Here is an 18,186-nt window from a genome sequence, read left to right as displayed (position 1 = left end):
TGGCAGTCTTTCTTAGGTTTTGAGGTTAATTGTCCGACTACGCCACCCGTGGATTGCGGTCAGGGAGTACCACCGCTGCAAGGCAGACCGCTGAGGCTGGTGTTGTGTGCGCAGCATAGAATGGGATAACTCCCCTCGGGAGGAGTATAGCCTCAGGGCAGTGAGTGTGGATGATGGGGGTGATGGTGCACGAGCGCAGCAGGAATGACTCAGAGTCTTTGTAGTGCAGTTCAGGGTCTTTACTGATGATTATAAGGTAGACCCTCCCGGGAGTACTGGCTAGCATAAGAGGCCTGGTCAGTCTGTGAGCAAGCAGGAGTTCCCCTGGCCAGGTGGAGTTGTAGGCCTCCCCGTCTGTCTGCACTCTTCCTGGCTACCTTGCTGTAAGCGGGTAGAAGTAGCCCACGTCCCTGAGTGTACCGTGTAGTGCTCACCCGTATGGCTGGTGACTTGGGGCCTTCTGTTAGCCTCCGCTCCACGACGGCGGTGCTGGTCCCTTGCTTGTGACTGAGCCTCCGGGCTTCTATGGCCAGAGGACCTGAAATCCCCTGCCGGCTGGTTTCTGCTGCTGGATATATAAGTCCTCACAGCTTCGGACTCCTGTGTCCGGTTCCTATTGTCTTCTGCCAGGGCGAGCTCTGCTCAGCTTCCAGCCCCTGGTCTTTAGCTCCTAGCTCCTACAGAGCTCCTTGCTGTTACTTTCCCTTGCTCTCACTCTGACTCTGACTGTTCTCTGACTCACTCAACCCCGTCCCAGATCCAGTTTATAAGGGCAGAATTCTCCCCTCCCAGGATTGGGGCAGGAGGATGTTGCATGTTTAAGGGATCCTGACCAGGAAACCTCCCACTAGCTCTCCGACGTAATATCTCTATTACTGTGGTGACCAGACCCCTGGGGTGCCACACATGGCTCTTGTAAGGGGCATTGCAGTTCCTCATAATTTTTGGAAAGCCTTCCATTCACTGCTTAGGCCAACAGTGCACGGGAGACCCAGTTGCTATAAATGGAAAAAAAGGTTTAGTTAACGCCCTCTGACTTCCATGTCATTTCCAAGGGGCATTGGAGTGGCTCGAAATTTTTGGTAGGCATTGCACTCACTGTATGCCCTATAACTGTGTAGCCGAACCGCTCCTTTTGTTACAGAAACATATCCTACAAGACATATCTGGTTGACTGGCCTGATATTGATGTGAATAGTCCCTGTTCCTCCTGCTCTTACTCCTTTGCCACTACCTCATCCATCATTTATCACCTGAAGCTTTGTTTTAACGGGAGTCATAGAACTTGGATAGTAGCAGGAAAACATCCAGCAATCCTCGGAGGAGGTAGGATATGCGCCAAAACGCTGACCACCTCAGGCCTAGCCGCTACTACATACATGCGCTTGCATTACAACAAAACAAAGCAGATGCTAACTTCTATCATCCTCATCATGCTCCTCACCTTGGCACTCTCAACTCCCCTGATGGAGAAGCCAGGGCCCACCGGAGGAGTCTGATAGTCCGGTGGGCTCGGCCAATGCTGCCCTAAAGCAGGCCAGGCTAAGAAAAGTGTGGGAAAGGTTACCGGGACAAATGGGGGTGGCTGGGGACCGAGTATGGACACCCAGCCACCCCCTGGAGGCTGGGGAGCAAGCGGGGACACCCGGCCACCAGGCGGCTGGGGACTGAGTATGGATACCAGGCCGCCGACACAGCCATGGCGTGGTGGCCAGATTCCGCCTCCACATGCCTAAAAGGCCCAATTTAAAGTGCAAGCAAGCAAGCAGTATGGTATTGCAGCCTGGGGGTGGGTGGGTGGCAGGCTGCATACATGCGCTTGCATTGCAAGGAATGGGAGAGGTACAATTAAACACTGCCCTGGGACAAGGACTTGAATGGGGATAGTTGCAAGTCTGCAATGACAGGTGCAAGGTGGGAGGCATCTTCGCATGTATCATGAACAGGGGTTTGGCATGCACACACTACAGCGGAATAGGCTCTCCTTCCCACTAAATGCACTGGGGAGGGCACAGGTAATGTTTTGGTATACGCGCTTAATCTTATGTATAAGGCACACCAGGACAAATATGGGCGGCTGGGGACTGAGTATGGATACCTCGCTGCCGAAGCAGCCATGAGGTAGTGGCCAGCTTCGGCCTCCTCCAAACTAAAAGGCCCCATTTCAAGTGCAAGCTAGCAGTATGGAATTGCAGTCTGGGGGTGGGTGGGTGGCAGGCTGCACACTTACACTTGCATTAAAAGCAAACATAGCAGATGCTAACTTCTGTCATCATCATCATGCTTCTCACCTTGGCACTCTCAACTCCACCGATGGAGAAGTCAGGGCTCACCGGAGGAGTCTGGTTCTCTGGTGGGCTCGTCCAATGCTGCCTATGTAGCGCCCCGAGGGTTCGGTCGCTGCAGGGGTATTGCACCTCAGACCAGAGGTGTGATATTCCACTCCCGGGTAAGGATGGAGTATGGACCAGAGCTCAGTTAGCTGCATACAGCACACACACCCCATTTCCGAGGGACAGCTCAACGGTGCTCCCACTAGACATAAGTGCAGGCACGACCGACCATGTCCCTGCTGGAGTGGGGAGGGAGGGGTGGAACACCCAGTGCTGTAGGGGCAGATAGGGGGCGGTTCCTGAGCGTAGGAAGGAGCCCATTGGTTGCTGGTCACCTGGGCTCATGGCTAGAGGGAGGTATAAAAGGTGGGCACCATCTTAGATCAAGGTTCGTTCTGTGGAGAGGAGAAGACAGGGAGCAGCAGCTCAGGCTGAGTGCTGCTCCAGAGGCAGGCCTAGGGAAGAGGCCGGGGCCTGAGAGGAGAAGGAGAAGTGGGCCTGGAGAAGAGGCCGAGGAGGAGGTGAAGGGGAGCTGAGATTCTGGCTCATCTCAGCTCCAAGAGAAAGGAACAGAAACAGAAAGGAACTGCAAAGAAGGAGAGACAGAGAAACAGAAGGGCTCAGGAACAAGAAGGTGGAAGGGACCCTAAGAACCCACGAGAATCCAGGGTGCAGGGTCAGGCAGATTAAGGGTACCGGATGCCAAGTTGGTGGAGGAGAAACAACCCTCAGCCAAAGACCGGTCGTCGTGATCATATATTGGTGCGACACCTCATCAAACCTGCTAGGAAGGCACCATATAGGACAGCGGAGGACGGGGCCCACGTTTAACCGCACAGGTCCGCGGCAGCTGGACAAAAGTGGGTCACTGGTGAGGCAGGCCAGAGAAAGGATAAAAGGGGGTCCTGTGCCATGCTCCTGAACTGCCTGGGAGTTGACCGAGCCCCTCACCTGGTGGACGCAGCACGGCTCGGGCGGTCACTGCTGGCCGAAGTGACCTGGAACAAACGAACTGTGAGTAAAGACCCTGGACTGTAACTTGTTGTCTGTGTGCTCCTTCGCGCCTCCAGCACTATCAGCACCGGGACCCGCACTACCATCACTCCCAACATTCACTACACTGCCCTGGGGCTGCACTCTTCCCGTGGGGAGTCACATCACCTCAGCTGCACCCATCATCAGCCCCAGCGGACTGCCTTGCAGCGGCGGTTCCTAATAACCGCAATCCACGGGTGGCGTAGTCGGATATTACTTGGAGCGCATAGCAGACTACCATTGGCCTGACCACCCTGAGCCGCGGGACCGGGCCGCCACTACTACTACCCCCATCGTTCCCCTATCGCCCGGATCCGCGTGCCCCACGGCCCAGGGGGCGAGTCAGCTTTGGCGTAGTCGGCAGGATCATTACCAACCCGCCACAAGCGGGTATTGCGTGCCTGAAGAAAATTGCACATGTACCTTAAAAAGAAGTTTCCCGCCGTCCGGAGTCGTTTCCCGCCATCCGGAGCCGATTCCCGCCATCAGACGCCATCTTGGACCGTTTCCCGCCATCTTCATCCGTCTTTCCCGCCCTGGTAGAGCGGACGCCATTATGTGCGCACCAAAAGACAGCAGGAAGCCACCTCCCATCGTGGGCCAGGTCCCAGAATGGCGCCAAAGAAGGAGCCCGCCCCCACCAGCCATGAATGCAGCAGTGGAGATGTCCATCAACATGGGGGGGCTGCCCCTGAATGTGATTGTCAGCAGAATGCCCCAGGACCACCCCCTCTGGGGGCGGAGAGAGAAGAAAACTGTGGGGCAGGGCGCAGTCTGGATCAGTCTGGCCAGACCGCACCCGGAGATGGAGGGAGAAACCAGTTCCGGTACCCTGGCAAAGGGCCTGCTGCAAGCTACACCACCATGCAGCCTCACCGAGCTGTTAGCCCATCTCCCCAAGGAGGACCCCGAATATACACGGGCGGCGTTGGAAGAGCTGGACCGGAGGATGGTCCGGGCGCAGCAGGACGTGATCGCCGGATGGAAGAAGGAAGTGGCCCGGCGGGCTGTGATCCTGCAGCCGAAGGCACCATCGACGAGCAGCGCACCAGCCACTGAGGGCAGTGAAGGCCGAGCGGAGGCCGAGGACGACGCCGCGGAGGAGGCCGCGACAGCAGAGGCAGGTAACGGAGACGCCCCTGCACTGAATCCTGAGGCCGCCGACCTGCCCCTGCACCCCGTCACGGAGACCAACGCACCGGGACCCGCCGTCGACACCGTGCCCCCGCCGCCATCAACCGGCCCCCAGGCCGTCGATGCTGCCGGTGAGCCCCGCCCCACGCCGTGCCCTCTGACCCCGGGCGTGCTCAGCCAACCACCATCGCAGGCCCGGCCGCAAGGCCCTGCGCCCCCGGGCGCCGCTGCCCCGACGGAACCCCCTGCACCTGCTGTACCGCCCTTGGGAGCAACCAGGAAACGACCAGCACGGGCCTGGTCGCAAGGTCACGTGCCGCCGGGCGCCGCCAACCCACCTGCACCCCCTGCTGCTGCATTACCACCACTGGGCGCGGATCTCTTCGCCCAATACACCACCCCGGATGGGCTGCCTTTCATCTGGCCCCCCGAGTTTGTCAACCCCCGCTTCCGGAGGAGCCCGTCCGCGGAGGTCGAAGTACCCTCTGAGCCCCTCATACCTGCTCCAACGCCTCAGGAAATCCCCCAGCTGCCATTGGAAGATGCCCAGTTTGAATGGGACCCCACAGGGGAGGACCTGATGGGGTTCACAAAAGAAACGCGAGTGGGCGCAGCTGAGCGGCGGGAGGCCTGCCGCCAACAGCTGGAGATGTTTGAGAAGGAGCAGCGAGAGCGGCGGGTGAAGCAAGAGAAGCTGCAGGTCCAGAGCGCGGAGCAGAAAATGAAGGCGCGACGAGATCCCCGAACTGCCCGCAGACCCCGAGTCACCGGGACTGTGGTGAAGTTCCAGATGGAGCGCGGCTGGGGCTTCATCCGAGACCCCGAGACCATCAGTGACGTGTTTGTGACAAGGAGAGATGTGGAGAGTCACCTACCGGAAGGCCATCGTGGGCGGGATCTATTCCCAGGCGACGTGGTGTCTTACACCCGACACCAAGGCGTGAAGGGGTGGTACGCCCTACACATCCGCCGAGTAGTAGAGGAGGAGGAACAGCACTACTCGGACGCTGAGTACCAGGAGGGCCCGGACGGGCCTGAAGATCCGTATGAGGAGGAAGAAGGAGCATCAGGAAGACACCGTTACCAGTGAACGGTCAAGTGGCATTATAAATAGTTACCCGTAAGGGTGCAAAGGAACTGTGTGGGACTGTTTCAAATTGCGTGTGGTCCCCGTTGGGACTGATATAGGACTGTGTGAACGTTATGCCCTATCCCCTAAGTAACCTGGCTGAGGACTGAGAGCAGCCATCCCTCTTCCCCTAACAGGCTGAGGATTGTGAGCAGCCATTCCCCTATCCCCACCGGCCGAGGACTGGGAACGGCCAATCCCATGTATATAGTTGCGCTTCTTAAAGCGCCCCCTACTGGTTTTATACAAGAACCGCAACGTCTACCTCAAAGTTAAAATGGACTGTTGCACCTTTAAAAAGAAAGAACGCCTGGTCGCAAGTTGCACCGCCGCCAGGATCCAGGAATGTGCTTTACTTAAAAAAAAAAAATGTTTTATGTGAAAAGGTTTTCTATGCTGCTAAATAGTCATGTGAAAGTTTTCTATAATGTTTTATACAAAAGAGTTCCGGAAGTATTGAAAAAGTTTTCTATAATGTCTAGTGAAAAGAAAAGAGTGTCCCATAAAGGGAGTTGAACCGTAATGTCTGTTTCTAATGTAAAAAGTTATTGAAAAAGTCTTTGCATGTCCTGTAATCAACTGTTTTTGCTCTTTTCCAGCCCGAGGACGTGCTGTGCTTTACCAGGGGGGAATGTAGCGCCCCGAGGGTTCGGTCGCTGCAGGGGTATTGCACCTCAGACCAGAGGTGTGATATTCCACTCCCGGGTAAGGATGGAGTATGGACCAGGGCTCAGTTAGCTGCATACAGCACACACACCCCATTTCCGAGGGACAGCTCAACGGTGCTCCCACTAGACATAAGTGCAGGCACGACCGACCATGTCCCTGCTGGAGTGGGGAGGGAGGGGTGGAACACCCAGTGCTGTAGGGGCAGATAGGGGGCGGTTCCTGAGCGTAGGAAGGAGCCCATTGGTTGCTGGTCACCTGGGCTCATGGCTAGAGGGAGGTATAAAAGGTGGGCACCATCTTAGATCAAGGTTCGTTCTGTGGAGAGGAGAAGACAGGGAGCAGCAGCTCAGGCTGAGTGCTGCTCCAGAGGCAGGCCTAGGGAAGAGGCCGGGGCCTGAGAGGAGAAGGAGAAGTGGGCCTGGAGAAGAGGCCGAGGAGGAGGTGAAGGGGAGCTGAGATTCTGGATCATCTCAGCTCCAAGAGAAAGGAACAGAAACAGAAAGGAACTGCAAAGAAGGAGAGACAGAGAAACAGAAGGGCTCAGGAACAAGAAGGTGGAAGGGACCCTAAGAACCCACGAGAATCCAGGGTGCAGGGTCAGGCAGATTAAGGGTACCGGATCCCAAGTTGGTGGAGGAGAAACAACCCTCAGCCAAAGACCGGTCGTCGTGATCATATATTGGTGCGACACCTCATCAAACCTGCTAGGAAGGCACCATATAGGACAGCGGAGGACAGGGCCCACGTTTAACCGCACAGGTCCGCGGCAGCTGGACAAAAGTGGGTCACTGGTGAGGCAGGCCAGAGAAAGGATAAAAGGGGGTCCTGTGCCATGCTCCTGAACTGCCTGGGAGTTGACCGAGCCCCTCACCTGGTGGACGCAGCACGGCTCGGGCGGTCACTGCTGGCCGAAGTGACCTGGAACAAACGAACTGTGAGTAAAGACCCTGGACTGTAACTTGTTGTCTGTGTGCTCCTTCGCGCCTCCAGCACTATCAGCACCGGGACCCGCACTACCATCACTCCCAACATCCACTACACTGCCCTGGGGCTGCACTCTTCCCGTGGGGAGTCACATCACCTCAGCTGCACCCATCATCAGCACCAGCGGACTGCCTTGCAGCGGCGGTTCCTAATAACCGCAATCCACGGGTGGCGTAGTCGGACATTACTTGGAGCGCATAGCAGACTACCATTGGCCTGACCACCCTGAGCCGTGGGACCGGGCCGCCGCTACTACTACCCCCATCGTTCCCCTATCGCCCGGATCCGCGTGCCCCACGGCCCAGGGGGCGAGTCAGCTTAAGCAGGCCGGGCTAAGAAAAGTGTGTGGGGGGATGTTCCAAGGAGAAATAGGGGCGGCTGGGGACCGTTTATGGACACTCGGCTGCCCCCAGGGGGACCGTGTGTGGACACCTGGCCGCGGGGCGGCTGGGGACGGAGTATGGACACCCGGCCGCCGGGCGGCTGGGGACTCAGTATGGATTCCAGGCCGCCAACACAGCCATGACGTGGTGGCCAGATTCCTCCTCCACATGCCTAAAAGGCCCAATTTCAAGTTCAAGCAAGCAAGCAGTATCGTATTGCAGCCTGGGGGTGGGTGGGTGGCAGGCTGCATACTTGAGCTTGTATTGCAAGGAATGGGGGAGGTACAATTGAACACTGCCCTGGGACTAGAACTTGCATGGGGATAGTTGCAAGTCTGCATCTTCTGATGCGGTAAGGATCACTTATGATGGGCACACTTTTAGACAGTGACCTGGGAGTAAGAGATGCTTCCAGGGGTCTTCCCCATGCTGTTCCCTTGTCTTTTCAGCACTTTATGCATGTGTCACACAGCACATGGCCAGATAAGATTGTAAAATGTTAAAATGACATTTCACGGTGAATGCATTTGTCATAGTTGAAAGCAATACAAAAGTGCAAAAACGCATAAAAAATGCTACTTGTGAACATAGCCGAAGGTGTGGAGGAGTATTTTTGTTTTTGGTCATTTATTTTAACTTATACACAAGTCTTTACCCTGGAAAGGATGTTCCTTAACATATTTCACAGGAAAAAAGTTTCACTTTCGTTTTTGAACGTTTTATTGTGAGCCTGTAAAAGTGGCTTAATACCTCTGACCACGTTGTTGACAGCAGTGACCTGGGGGTCAGAAATGCTTCCTGGGGCGATCCCCATGCTGTCCCCATGTCATTTGAGCACTGTCACTATCGTTTTGGGCACTTGTTAGGCTTTTAAAAGACTGCCGAGGGTGCCACCGCAAAAATGCTCGAGTCTCCCATAGGCTAACATTGGGCTCGTTGCTCGGGTCGAGCACCCGAGTATCACGGCGGGCTCGGCCCGAGCTTCGAGCACCCGAGCATTTTAGTGCTCGCTCAACACTACTCACTACGCAAAAAATAAGTCCTTACACAGCCCTATCTACCAAAAATTGAAAATGTTACAGTCTTGGAAAATGGCGACACAAGCAAAAAATATTTTTTTTACAAATTTCTGAATTTTTTTTTCACCACTTAAATAAATAGTGAACATGGTAAATAAAAAAAAAAATAACATAGAAATTTTGAATTGCTCTTCTTTTGCAATTTTGACACAATTGGATTTTTTCCTGCTTTCTAGTGCAATAAAATGAATGGTGTCATTCAAAAGTACAACTCATCTCACATCTCTTGGAAGAAGGGGAGAAAAAAATGATGACTAAACAATGGAAATTGGCTGTGGCATAAAGGGGTTAAATTAATTCAGGCGATGTCAGATTGACATTTCAAAATCAGTAAAAATCCTCACCCATAAGGGATAATATACTATAATCACAAAGAGTGGAAGTTTGTGTTTACAAAATAAAAAAAGTTTAAAAAAAAGTTTTTCATTTGTTAGATGAGTGTTTTTATTTTTTTTTTTAACTATGTAATTATTTGTTATTGAGCCTAGTACAGAATACACATCAGCTAATAAAGGGGTCAAAAATTGCAAAAAGGTGGTTTCAGATATAAAAGGTAATGAAATGAAAGTATAAGAATGTTAGATGTGCAATTTCTTAATAAATCACTTAACTAATTAAGGACAGCGTTAAAATGAACAACCTGCCTTCAGATATTCCTCTTGATATAATTATGTAATTGGAAAGTTTGAGATCCTTCAGAAAGCTGAGATTTTAAAGGATTTTCTCTCGATCTTTCGATTTGTTTTAATGAGCCCAATGTTAACAAATACTCCCATGGAGTTTGCCTTTTAGCTGCTACAAACACTGGAATTTGTCCTTGAAGTTTCCAGCACTTAGCTGTTAAAGGCACTGAGTAATAATAGATGTTTTCAATCATTTTTAACTCTAATGTATCTGGACATCCAGGCAACAATACGGAGTTGGCAGGTAACCTCTTTTAGATGTTAAAATGTTAACAAAATTAATGGATTGTAATTAATAGCTTAAAGTGTAAAACTCAGTGGAGCAAGAGGGGAGCTGGTGAAAAATGATCTTCCCAAGTGACGTGCGACTTCATTATATATACAAGATAAATAATCCCTTTTGTTGGTGCTGAATACTTTTTAGATTCTTTTGTTGTAGGGACATGAAAAGTATTCTTCCGGACATTTTACAGAGTCTCAGATGGAATCACTGGAGGTTTGTGTTTCTAAATGAGCGGTTTTGTCAAATCTGATTATATTGCAAGCAAGAGAAACTCTTCAAAGCTAAAGAGTCATTGTCACATTCATTATCCATGCAAATTGTCTCTTCAGAGATTAAGAAGACTCTATTGCGCCACCTATTGAAAGTAGCAATCTTAAAAGTCAATATCGACCCTTTAACGAGCCTTGCCATATGACTTAGGATAAAAGCCAAACCAGAATCTCAATTTGCAGACACGTGTTTTGGGTTGTTGCTCCTCCTCAGGGCAAAGCATGAGATTGGATTTGGCTGAGTGAGAGGCCTCTGACTGGGGTCTAAAGAGTAATGTTTCTCCTTATGGAGAGTGACATGTCTGACATGGTAAGGTAGGGAGGCTTATACGCCGTGCAATACTCCTGTGGGAAATTAAATATGCAAATTGTCTCTTAACAGAAGAAGAATACTTGAACTCTAGTGCCACCTATTGGAAGTAGCAATCCTACAAGTCAATATCAACCTTTTAACGAGCCTTGCCACATGACTTAGGGTAAAAGTCACACCAGAATCTCAATTTGCAGACACGTGTTTTGGGGTGTTGCCCCTTATCAGTGCAAAGCCGAATTCTGATTTGACTGTATGAGAGGCCTCTGACTGGGGTCAAAAGATTAATGTTTGTCTTTTTAGAGAGTGGCATGCCTGATTTGCCAGGGTAAAGAGTCTTATAGGCCATGCAATGCTCCTCTGGGTAATTAAATAAGCAACTTGTCTCTTCAGAGAGGAAGAGGACTTCACTCTCTATAAGGAGAAATGTTACTCTTTAAACGCCAGTCAGAGGCCTCACATACAGCCAAATCAGCTCTCATGCTTTGCACTGAGAAGGGGCAACACTCTGAAACACATGTCTGCCAATAGAGTATCTGGTTTGAATTTTATCCTAAGTCATGTGGCAAGGCATGTTAAAGGATTGCTACTTCCAATAGGTGCCACCTGAGTTCATGTACTCCTCTTCTCTGAAGAGACAATATGTATATTTAATTTCCCAGAGGAGCATTGCACAGCCTATCAGCCTCCTTACCCTGGCATGTCAGGCATGTCACTTTTCATGAGGAGAAACCCCTCATAACCCATTCATTATCAATAAATGTAAAGCATGCTTTGGATATCTCTGGGAGATTGGGCTTAATCTGGGTTGGCTCCATCATCTTTGCTAATTTTGCAAAACTCTGTTCTCCAGAGAAACCCCTAGCAGATGGAGCTGAGGAATAGGGTTGACGAGGAAACCAACACCAGCATCTTCTGTCCTAGGTACCAAATCCACTATCTGAATAAGGGACCTAAATTGATTGATGATACCTCCCTCTATCCAAACTTTCTCCTCTCCTCCAATCCATCTTGAATGCAGAAGCCAGGGTCGTATTTCTGTCCAGCTGCTACACAAATGCCTCCATCTTGTGGCAGTCATTGCACTGGTTACCCATCCACGGCAGAGTACAATATAAATTTATCTCTCTCACCCACAAAGCTCCTTACAGTTATGCACCACCATTCATCTCCTCCCTCATCTCTATCACCCTACCCGTGTTCACCATTCTGCAACTAGTCAAAGACTAACATCCTTCATAATCCAACCCTCACACCTCTTTCTGCAAGACTTCTCTCATGATGCGCAAGTTTTCTATACACAGGCTTATCACCTCACTTGACTAATCTAACTCTTCCCTGTTCCCTCTTTCTAAACTTTCCTCAAAATTTGGTCTCTCATTTATCTGTCTCCACATCCTATATGCACCCAATAGCACTTTGTGACTGTACTTAGATACTGGCTGATGACCAAATTATGCAGCTTATATTAATTGACCTGTTCCAGAAAAAAATTGTAAAATCCATAAAAACATCTCCAGAGAAGGGACATATCACCCTCATATTGAACATATGATTTTAAACATAACTGGTGAATAGAGAAAGAGCTAACACATCAACCTCCATTGAAGTAGGACCTCCTGCCATGAACAGATAATTACAACGGGAGATCTGCTGAGAACCAGCCACCGAGTCTAGGATTTGTATACTCCGAGGTGGACAAGTACAGGGGCTTCCTCTTTTCAAAGGAATTGTCTCAGACACTCTGGAGCCAGTGGTCAATGATGAATATTAAGGTGTGCATCGATCTTATACAAGATATATTTTTGGCATCGTAGCGAAATGACGACCATAACGTATTTTCTCACATTGCCGAACACCTTCATCTTAATATTGGTCAGATGGATGATGCTATCCATGCCATGTTTCATTTCTATAGAAAGTTAAACTCATGATAGGAAACATGACAACAATATCTACCGCCTGAGACCTCCAGGGATGAAGATATCTTGAAAGTTGGGGATCTCATAATCTTCTAAAGATTATACATCCCACAACGAACCCCTCATGTATGCTCACCAAGGAGAGGTATGTGGGTGTAACCTTGATCTAATAAAAAGCCGATTTTGAGTTTTTGTCATTTTTCAGTCCTAGAAGATACAGCTTGGTGTGGTCCTGTCCGTTTTCCTAAAAGGAGATCTACGCCAGACAAGGCCCAGCCCTCATCCATCTGGATCCTACAGACGCCCGTCGCAGGTCAAGCCTTAAGATACAGCGAGGACCCTAATCCGGAAGGGAACGTCTGTGGCAGTGACCAGGAGCCGCGAGTGAACTAGGCTGTTACTTCTGATGATGTACGGTACAGGAAACAGTCTGGGGTGGGTGCAACACATGGGGTGGGGACCTACCAGAGTGCGGGAGGACTACAGAGCATTGTTTGACTTTGTCAAAAGGACTTGCGGCCTAGAGGGAAGAACAGGAGACCCCAACTAGCGCCCAGAAGATAAAGGGGATCGTTATTGCGACACCCTTGTTACTGTGAATATTGTTCTCATTAGAAACCAGATATATGTAACGTAGTGAAGCTGCTTTGCAGGAGTTACAGTGTGTTGATAATAACCTTGCTATTACTGTATGTTCAATATTGCACTCTGTAAATAACCTGTTATTCCCAAATTACTCCTTCTTCCATCCACCCTCTTCTTGTATTTGCCCCTGGAGAATACATAGTTAAGTTGGTTACTTCCGCTTTGTCCTTGCCTGTGCATCCAGTGACTTGCTGGCACATACATGACCAGCACTTTTTACTTATTGTGTCCCCCCTATTTCCTCATTGATTGTAAGCTCTTGCGACAGGAACCTCACTCCTCCTGTAACTGTTGAACTACGTATTACCCTGTGATGTCTTTATTGTCTGTACATGTCCCCGCTTTATTGTAAAATGCTGCGGAATATGTTGCCGCTTATAGAAATATTTATTATTATAGTTTGGTGCCTGCCATATTTCTAGAAATCTGGTTGAACTCAACCTGTAGAAGCAAATTGGCACAAGTGCCATATATCCTGGCACACCCATGGTTCATTTCCGGAACATAACTTTGTTTACATAAGTTGTGTGCTGATTAGTAGGGAAGTTCAAGTTCACCTTTATTGCCTTGCAGCAGATGCCAAGAGATTGCCGTGCCCATCAGCACATTATAACAGCCTCTCCCGGCATTATTTTGAGAATGTACAGAGTGACATATATTCTGCTGCTGGTGCCCTCAGGCCAACAGCTGGGAATTGGAAGCGCTCTGCAACCTTCCTGATTATTATGTGTAAGAGGAAAACTTCTGATTAATAGGATATTATGAATGTAATTCTTTATATTTAGGTCTCCCCTTTCCTGTGCTGGGGCAAGGGTCAAGAATGGAGAGATTCTGTACCCTATGGACCTCAGTCTAGCCAGCACCAAACCACTGATGGCTTATTGGATTCACATCTCCGGTAAAAAACACAACACTCTAGAATATTGGACTATTTCCAAGATGGAGCCTCCTAGTGAGGTCCAAAGGGTAATTTTATTATTTTTTTCAATGTATTATTTTGTACCCTATATCTGTAGTCATACTGGTCTCCCTCAATATGAGCTTTGGATTAAGGGCCATATAAATAAGCAGCCACAAAGAATATCAGTCTTGAATACCTAGAAGAAGACCAAAGAAGTTATCTAGAAGGTTGTCTATGGCTCGCAGTGCGATTTGTGAGCTGCATGTCTACACTTCACGATCTGAACAAATTAATTCATAATTAACAGAATTCCTTACGCCAAATATGTTCCTTCCAAATTTTGGATTCTCAAGAATCTCAAGTTTTTTAGGATTGATTTGCACGAATCCAACAAAATGTCTGGAAGCTGTTCAATATTTTGTTGGCTTCTTTTGAGGACAAGGAAAAGGTTCAAAAGCAATACAATTTTATGCTTCCCCGTCAATCATAGGCTCTCCCCTCACCTTTTCTGCCACCCCAGCTCCCAGTTTTGCTCCCTCTGGTCTTTGGATCAGTCTCTAGACACTTCTGGCTCATGGAATCATGTGTTGTACGATGCATGTCAGTAACGTCAAGGCAGCGCATTGCGCCCTATGTGACCATTTGTGGTCTAGTCAACTCCTCAACATCGGAAGACCAGAGTGAGTGAGTGCACGACCAGATCAGGAGCTGGGGTGGCAGGGTAGGGAATATAATCTTTTATTAATTTTGTAACCTTTTCCCAGCACTAGACTCATTAAGCTTTAGGGTTTGGAAAAACCTCACATAAAAAAAAATCATCTTTTCGGAGCATTTCCAATTCCGACCGAATATTATTCAGATCAAATCCAATCTGCAGGCAAATTTGAGCAAATCTGCCGGAACCAAATTTCGAGAGAGTTGCTTATCTCTACACTTAACACTAGCCAGAAGGGGTTAATCGTGGATTATATAAATATTTGAAGGAACACTAAGCACAGAAATTGCAAAAAAATAAAAATATTGCTCCTCTTCCTCCCTTTTTCTTATAAAATTTTGTCTTCTACAATTAAATCTGAGAAATATATAAAGAAATTTTCTCAGTAGCTCAGCCATGTCTTTTCATGCTGTCCAGTGTCTCATTATGGGACAACTGACTGCAGCAGGAGCCTCCCCCTCCGCTCTGTTTCCAGTAGACCTAAAGATTGCAAAGCCATGCCCCCATGACGTAGAGGGTGGGGATTCAGACGCTCACCTGCTGAATATGGAACTGGTCAGTAGGAGGTTAAAGTAATGGTCTGAAACTAATATTGATGTTCATCCTAAATATCTCTATATATTTTACTAATATAATATAAAAGAGAGTGCACTGTCACTGCGCATTCTAGGGAGATTAGAAGAACAAGCGCACAAAAGAACTAGAGAAAATGAACAATCTTTATTTCATTATACTATTAAAAAGTGTGGGCCAGTAATGGTTGTATTTTAATTATGAAATAAAGATTGTTCATTTTATCTAGCTCTATGTGCACTTGTTGGCATATGGCGCTAAATGATGTTGTTATATAGATCCAATAAATAGGTGCTGGAGATTTAATGACAAACACTTTAATGATATATATACAGTATATGTAGATTTAGCACCATATCTAGGGGCTAATATTTGATGTACCTATTCTAGGGAGATACCCCAGCAAGAAGAGATCAGCCCTGCCCCCGGAACAGTCATCTCTGTCAGAGGCTGGGCTGGTCCTTACTAGCTGCATTCTTTCCTTATAATGTATACTGATAGTGTACTCTTTTGCCTGTTTGTCACTTCTAAATAGAGCAAGCGAGGGAGCGCACTGTCACTGTGCATTGAGAAGAATATTGCAAAGTAAGAAGGGAGCTGGTACTGGGCATATGTCGGAATTAAGCAGTTAGAGAGGGAAGGGTATGAACATTTTAATTATTATTAAATAGAGAGGCATTTAGGATAAAAATAAATATTAGTTTCGGACCACCCCTTTAACTCCTTTACGATCTGGTGGATTTCTATGAGACCGATTGAATGGTGGAGGATCCTGCAGGAAATACCGCAAACTAAGAAACAGGAAAACTATATTTTTTATTTAATTTAATCATGCATTTCTAGGTTTAGTGTCCCTTTTAAACAGATCACACATGTGAGAATAGCTCTCATTGCTTCTTTTCCAATGACCGCATGCTGCATGAACATGATACAATTCATACAATGTATTAGTAGATGGTTAGCGATGGAGATGAACGTGGTTAATTGTTTAGAATTGAAATGCATAATTTTTGGACGTTTACCTCATGGACTCGTACCTTTTCTGTATCAATGCCTTTCGACATGGACCACGTTGATACAATGTAATCCATGACTCTCTCGCTAAGGCCTTTAGGAACTTGATAGAGTTTGAGGAAGTCGCGCACATTGTTCAGCACCTCATGATAGCGGTTGGTGTTGGCATACATTTGCTGGAAAATGGTGGTCACGTTTCCAAAAATAGTTGCATAAAGGAGAGCTAAAAGAGAAAGGTCAGCGTCAGCTAGAAAAGGTACAGTTGACATTTTACTTTTTTTGCAATATAATTAAATGTACAAGGCATTATGAAACACAATTTCAACACCATTATATTTAATAATTCAGTATGAACATCATATATATAGAAAAGTACTTGTTTCCTTGTTTCACAAGGGATTGTGACATTTAATGTAATATACCCATTTGGAAACTTTCTGAGCCAAATTCATTATTGCATTTGTTTCTTTTTTTTTGTCTAGTTTTCAGTGTTTTTTTTTTGCCTTTTTTTATTACTTTTCTTTTCATTTGCACTTTTTTAAAGTCTATTTTATTTGTATTCACTTGTTTTTTTTTAAATTTTGCCATTGTGGACAGGGTTTGGGATTACCAGATGTTTTCAACTGATTCGTCAATTTGCAAACTAAAAAAAAAAGCTGGTAAATTTTGGCGCAAATGTACTCTAGACTCCCCCTCCCCCCTCTTCCCGAGTGATTTTATGTTCAACAACTATTGTATAATTTTTTGAGCTAAAAAGGTGCAAAAAAGTTAGAAAGATTTATATTTTTATACAAAATTTCTGAACCCCCAGCGCAATTTTGAAAAATTTTACACCAAAAAACATCACCAACAACCAGAAGAATAAGAAAAGTGACTTAAAGGGAATATATCTGCAGGTTTTTGCTATGCAATCTGAGGACAGCTGAGGTACGGGATTAAGTCACTGAATTCAGTAATGTGTCACTTATCGGGCTGTGTGCTGTTGTTTACTTAGAGTGAAGGTTTTATCTCCAGGACATTATCACTGTTGTGATTAGCTGGCAAGCAAGCATTCTTTTAACTCCACCTCCTGTGATAAGCATCTCACGGACTATAGCTATGTACATCCAGAGCCTGGTGTGGACTGGGTTAGCTGGGGGTGTGGGCGGGGTTAGCTTTCTCAGCTCTGCTGGATTGCTAAATCTAAAACCTCTGATTGTTTCAGAACTGCTGCACCCAGTAAACTAAGTGATACATTGTTGGATGATTCAGGGTCTCTGCCTCTACTTCATGTTGCTCTCAGATGAGGTATCAAAAACCGGATAACATATTCCCTTTAACCCCCCTCACAAATGATGAATTGAGCAGTAGATTTGGACTTTTGTTCAGCTGCTAATAAAATGTAGTTTTTAGGTTCAAGATTTTGAGCTGAATATTTTTTTTAATGCATCTTTCTATGGGTCGGAGCTAAGTTCTTTGTAAAACCGAGTTGTCACCCCATGTCATTAGGCTACATGGTAAAATTATTTCAGCCTGCAAACATAACTAGGCTAACTTATACATTTATTTTGACATGTCATCACTTTTGAATAGTGGTGTTGAGGTGCTGGGACCCCCCACTGAATGCTAAAACAAAGCGAGAGAATTGCTCAGGTGAGCGCTAAGCCCCTGTACTTATAATCACTCAAAGCAATGTATGGATTTATAAAAGGTTATAGATCTTTGGAAAATAGTGAGCACTTCCTGCCTCATCAAACAAAAATTCTGATGTCACTATTACAATTTTTTTTTTTTTTTCCAAAAATCTCCAAAGTTCTGGAGTGTCCATATATTTATATCTTTCAAGAATATAGGAGTTCAATAGAAATCCCTTAAAGGGAACTTATCATCTAATTCTGCTGTCTAAACCATCCGCAGGAAACAGGTATCAGAGCATGGCAGCACGGTTGCAGCCAGGTATATTGTCTCTGAAATGCTTCAGTGTTTTAGACAAAATATAATTTGACATTGCGGACAGAGACCATAGAGAAAGACGAGACTAGGCCTGAGGAGACCCCGATCACCCTCTTTCCAGAATTTGGCAGGTTTCTTCCTCTTGTGTACATAGGGAGAAACCTGTCAATCAACTAGAAAGGTGCTTGGAGAA

General features: G+C 47.3%; 1 protein-coding gene across 5 annotated transcripts in view; it reads right to left on the bottom strand.

Annotated features, from left to right (window-relative positions):
- Positions 1-18,186, bottom strand: part of KCNH5 (potassium voltage-gated channel subfamily H member 5) — a 469,113-nt gene that overhangs the window by 96,711 nt on the left and 354,216 nt on the right. For 3 of the 5 annotated variants that reach the window (XM_073638703.1, XM_073638702.1, XM_073638705.1), the window contains one exon: positions 16,070-16,284. In XM_073638703.1, the coding sequence (XP_073494804.1) occupies positions 16,070-16,284 (215 nt within the window). The remainder of the gene's footprint in view (positions 1-16,069; positions 16,285-18,186) is intronic. The other 2 variants (XM_073638704.1, XM_073638706.1) reach the window with 1 other exon arrangement.

Source organism: Phyllobates terribilis, unplaced genomic scaffold, assembly GCF_046119375.1.
Source record: "Phyllobates terribilis strain yellow unplaced genomic scaffold, ASM4611937v1 Scaffold_7__3_contigs__length_470593459, whole genome shotgun sequence".
Classification (NCBI taxonomy): Eukaryota; Metazoa; Chordata; class Amphibia; order Anura; family Dendrobatidae; genus Phyllobates; species Phyllobates terribilis.
This window is presented reverse-complemented; position numbering and strand designations above follow the sequence as displayed.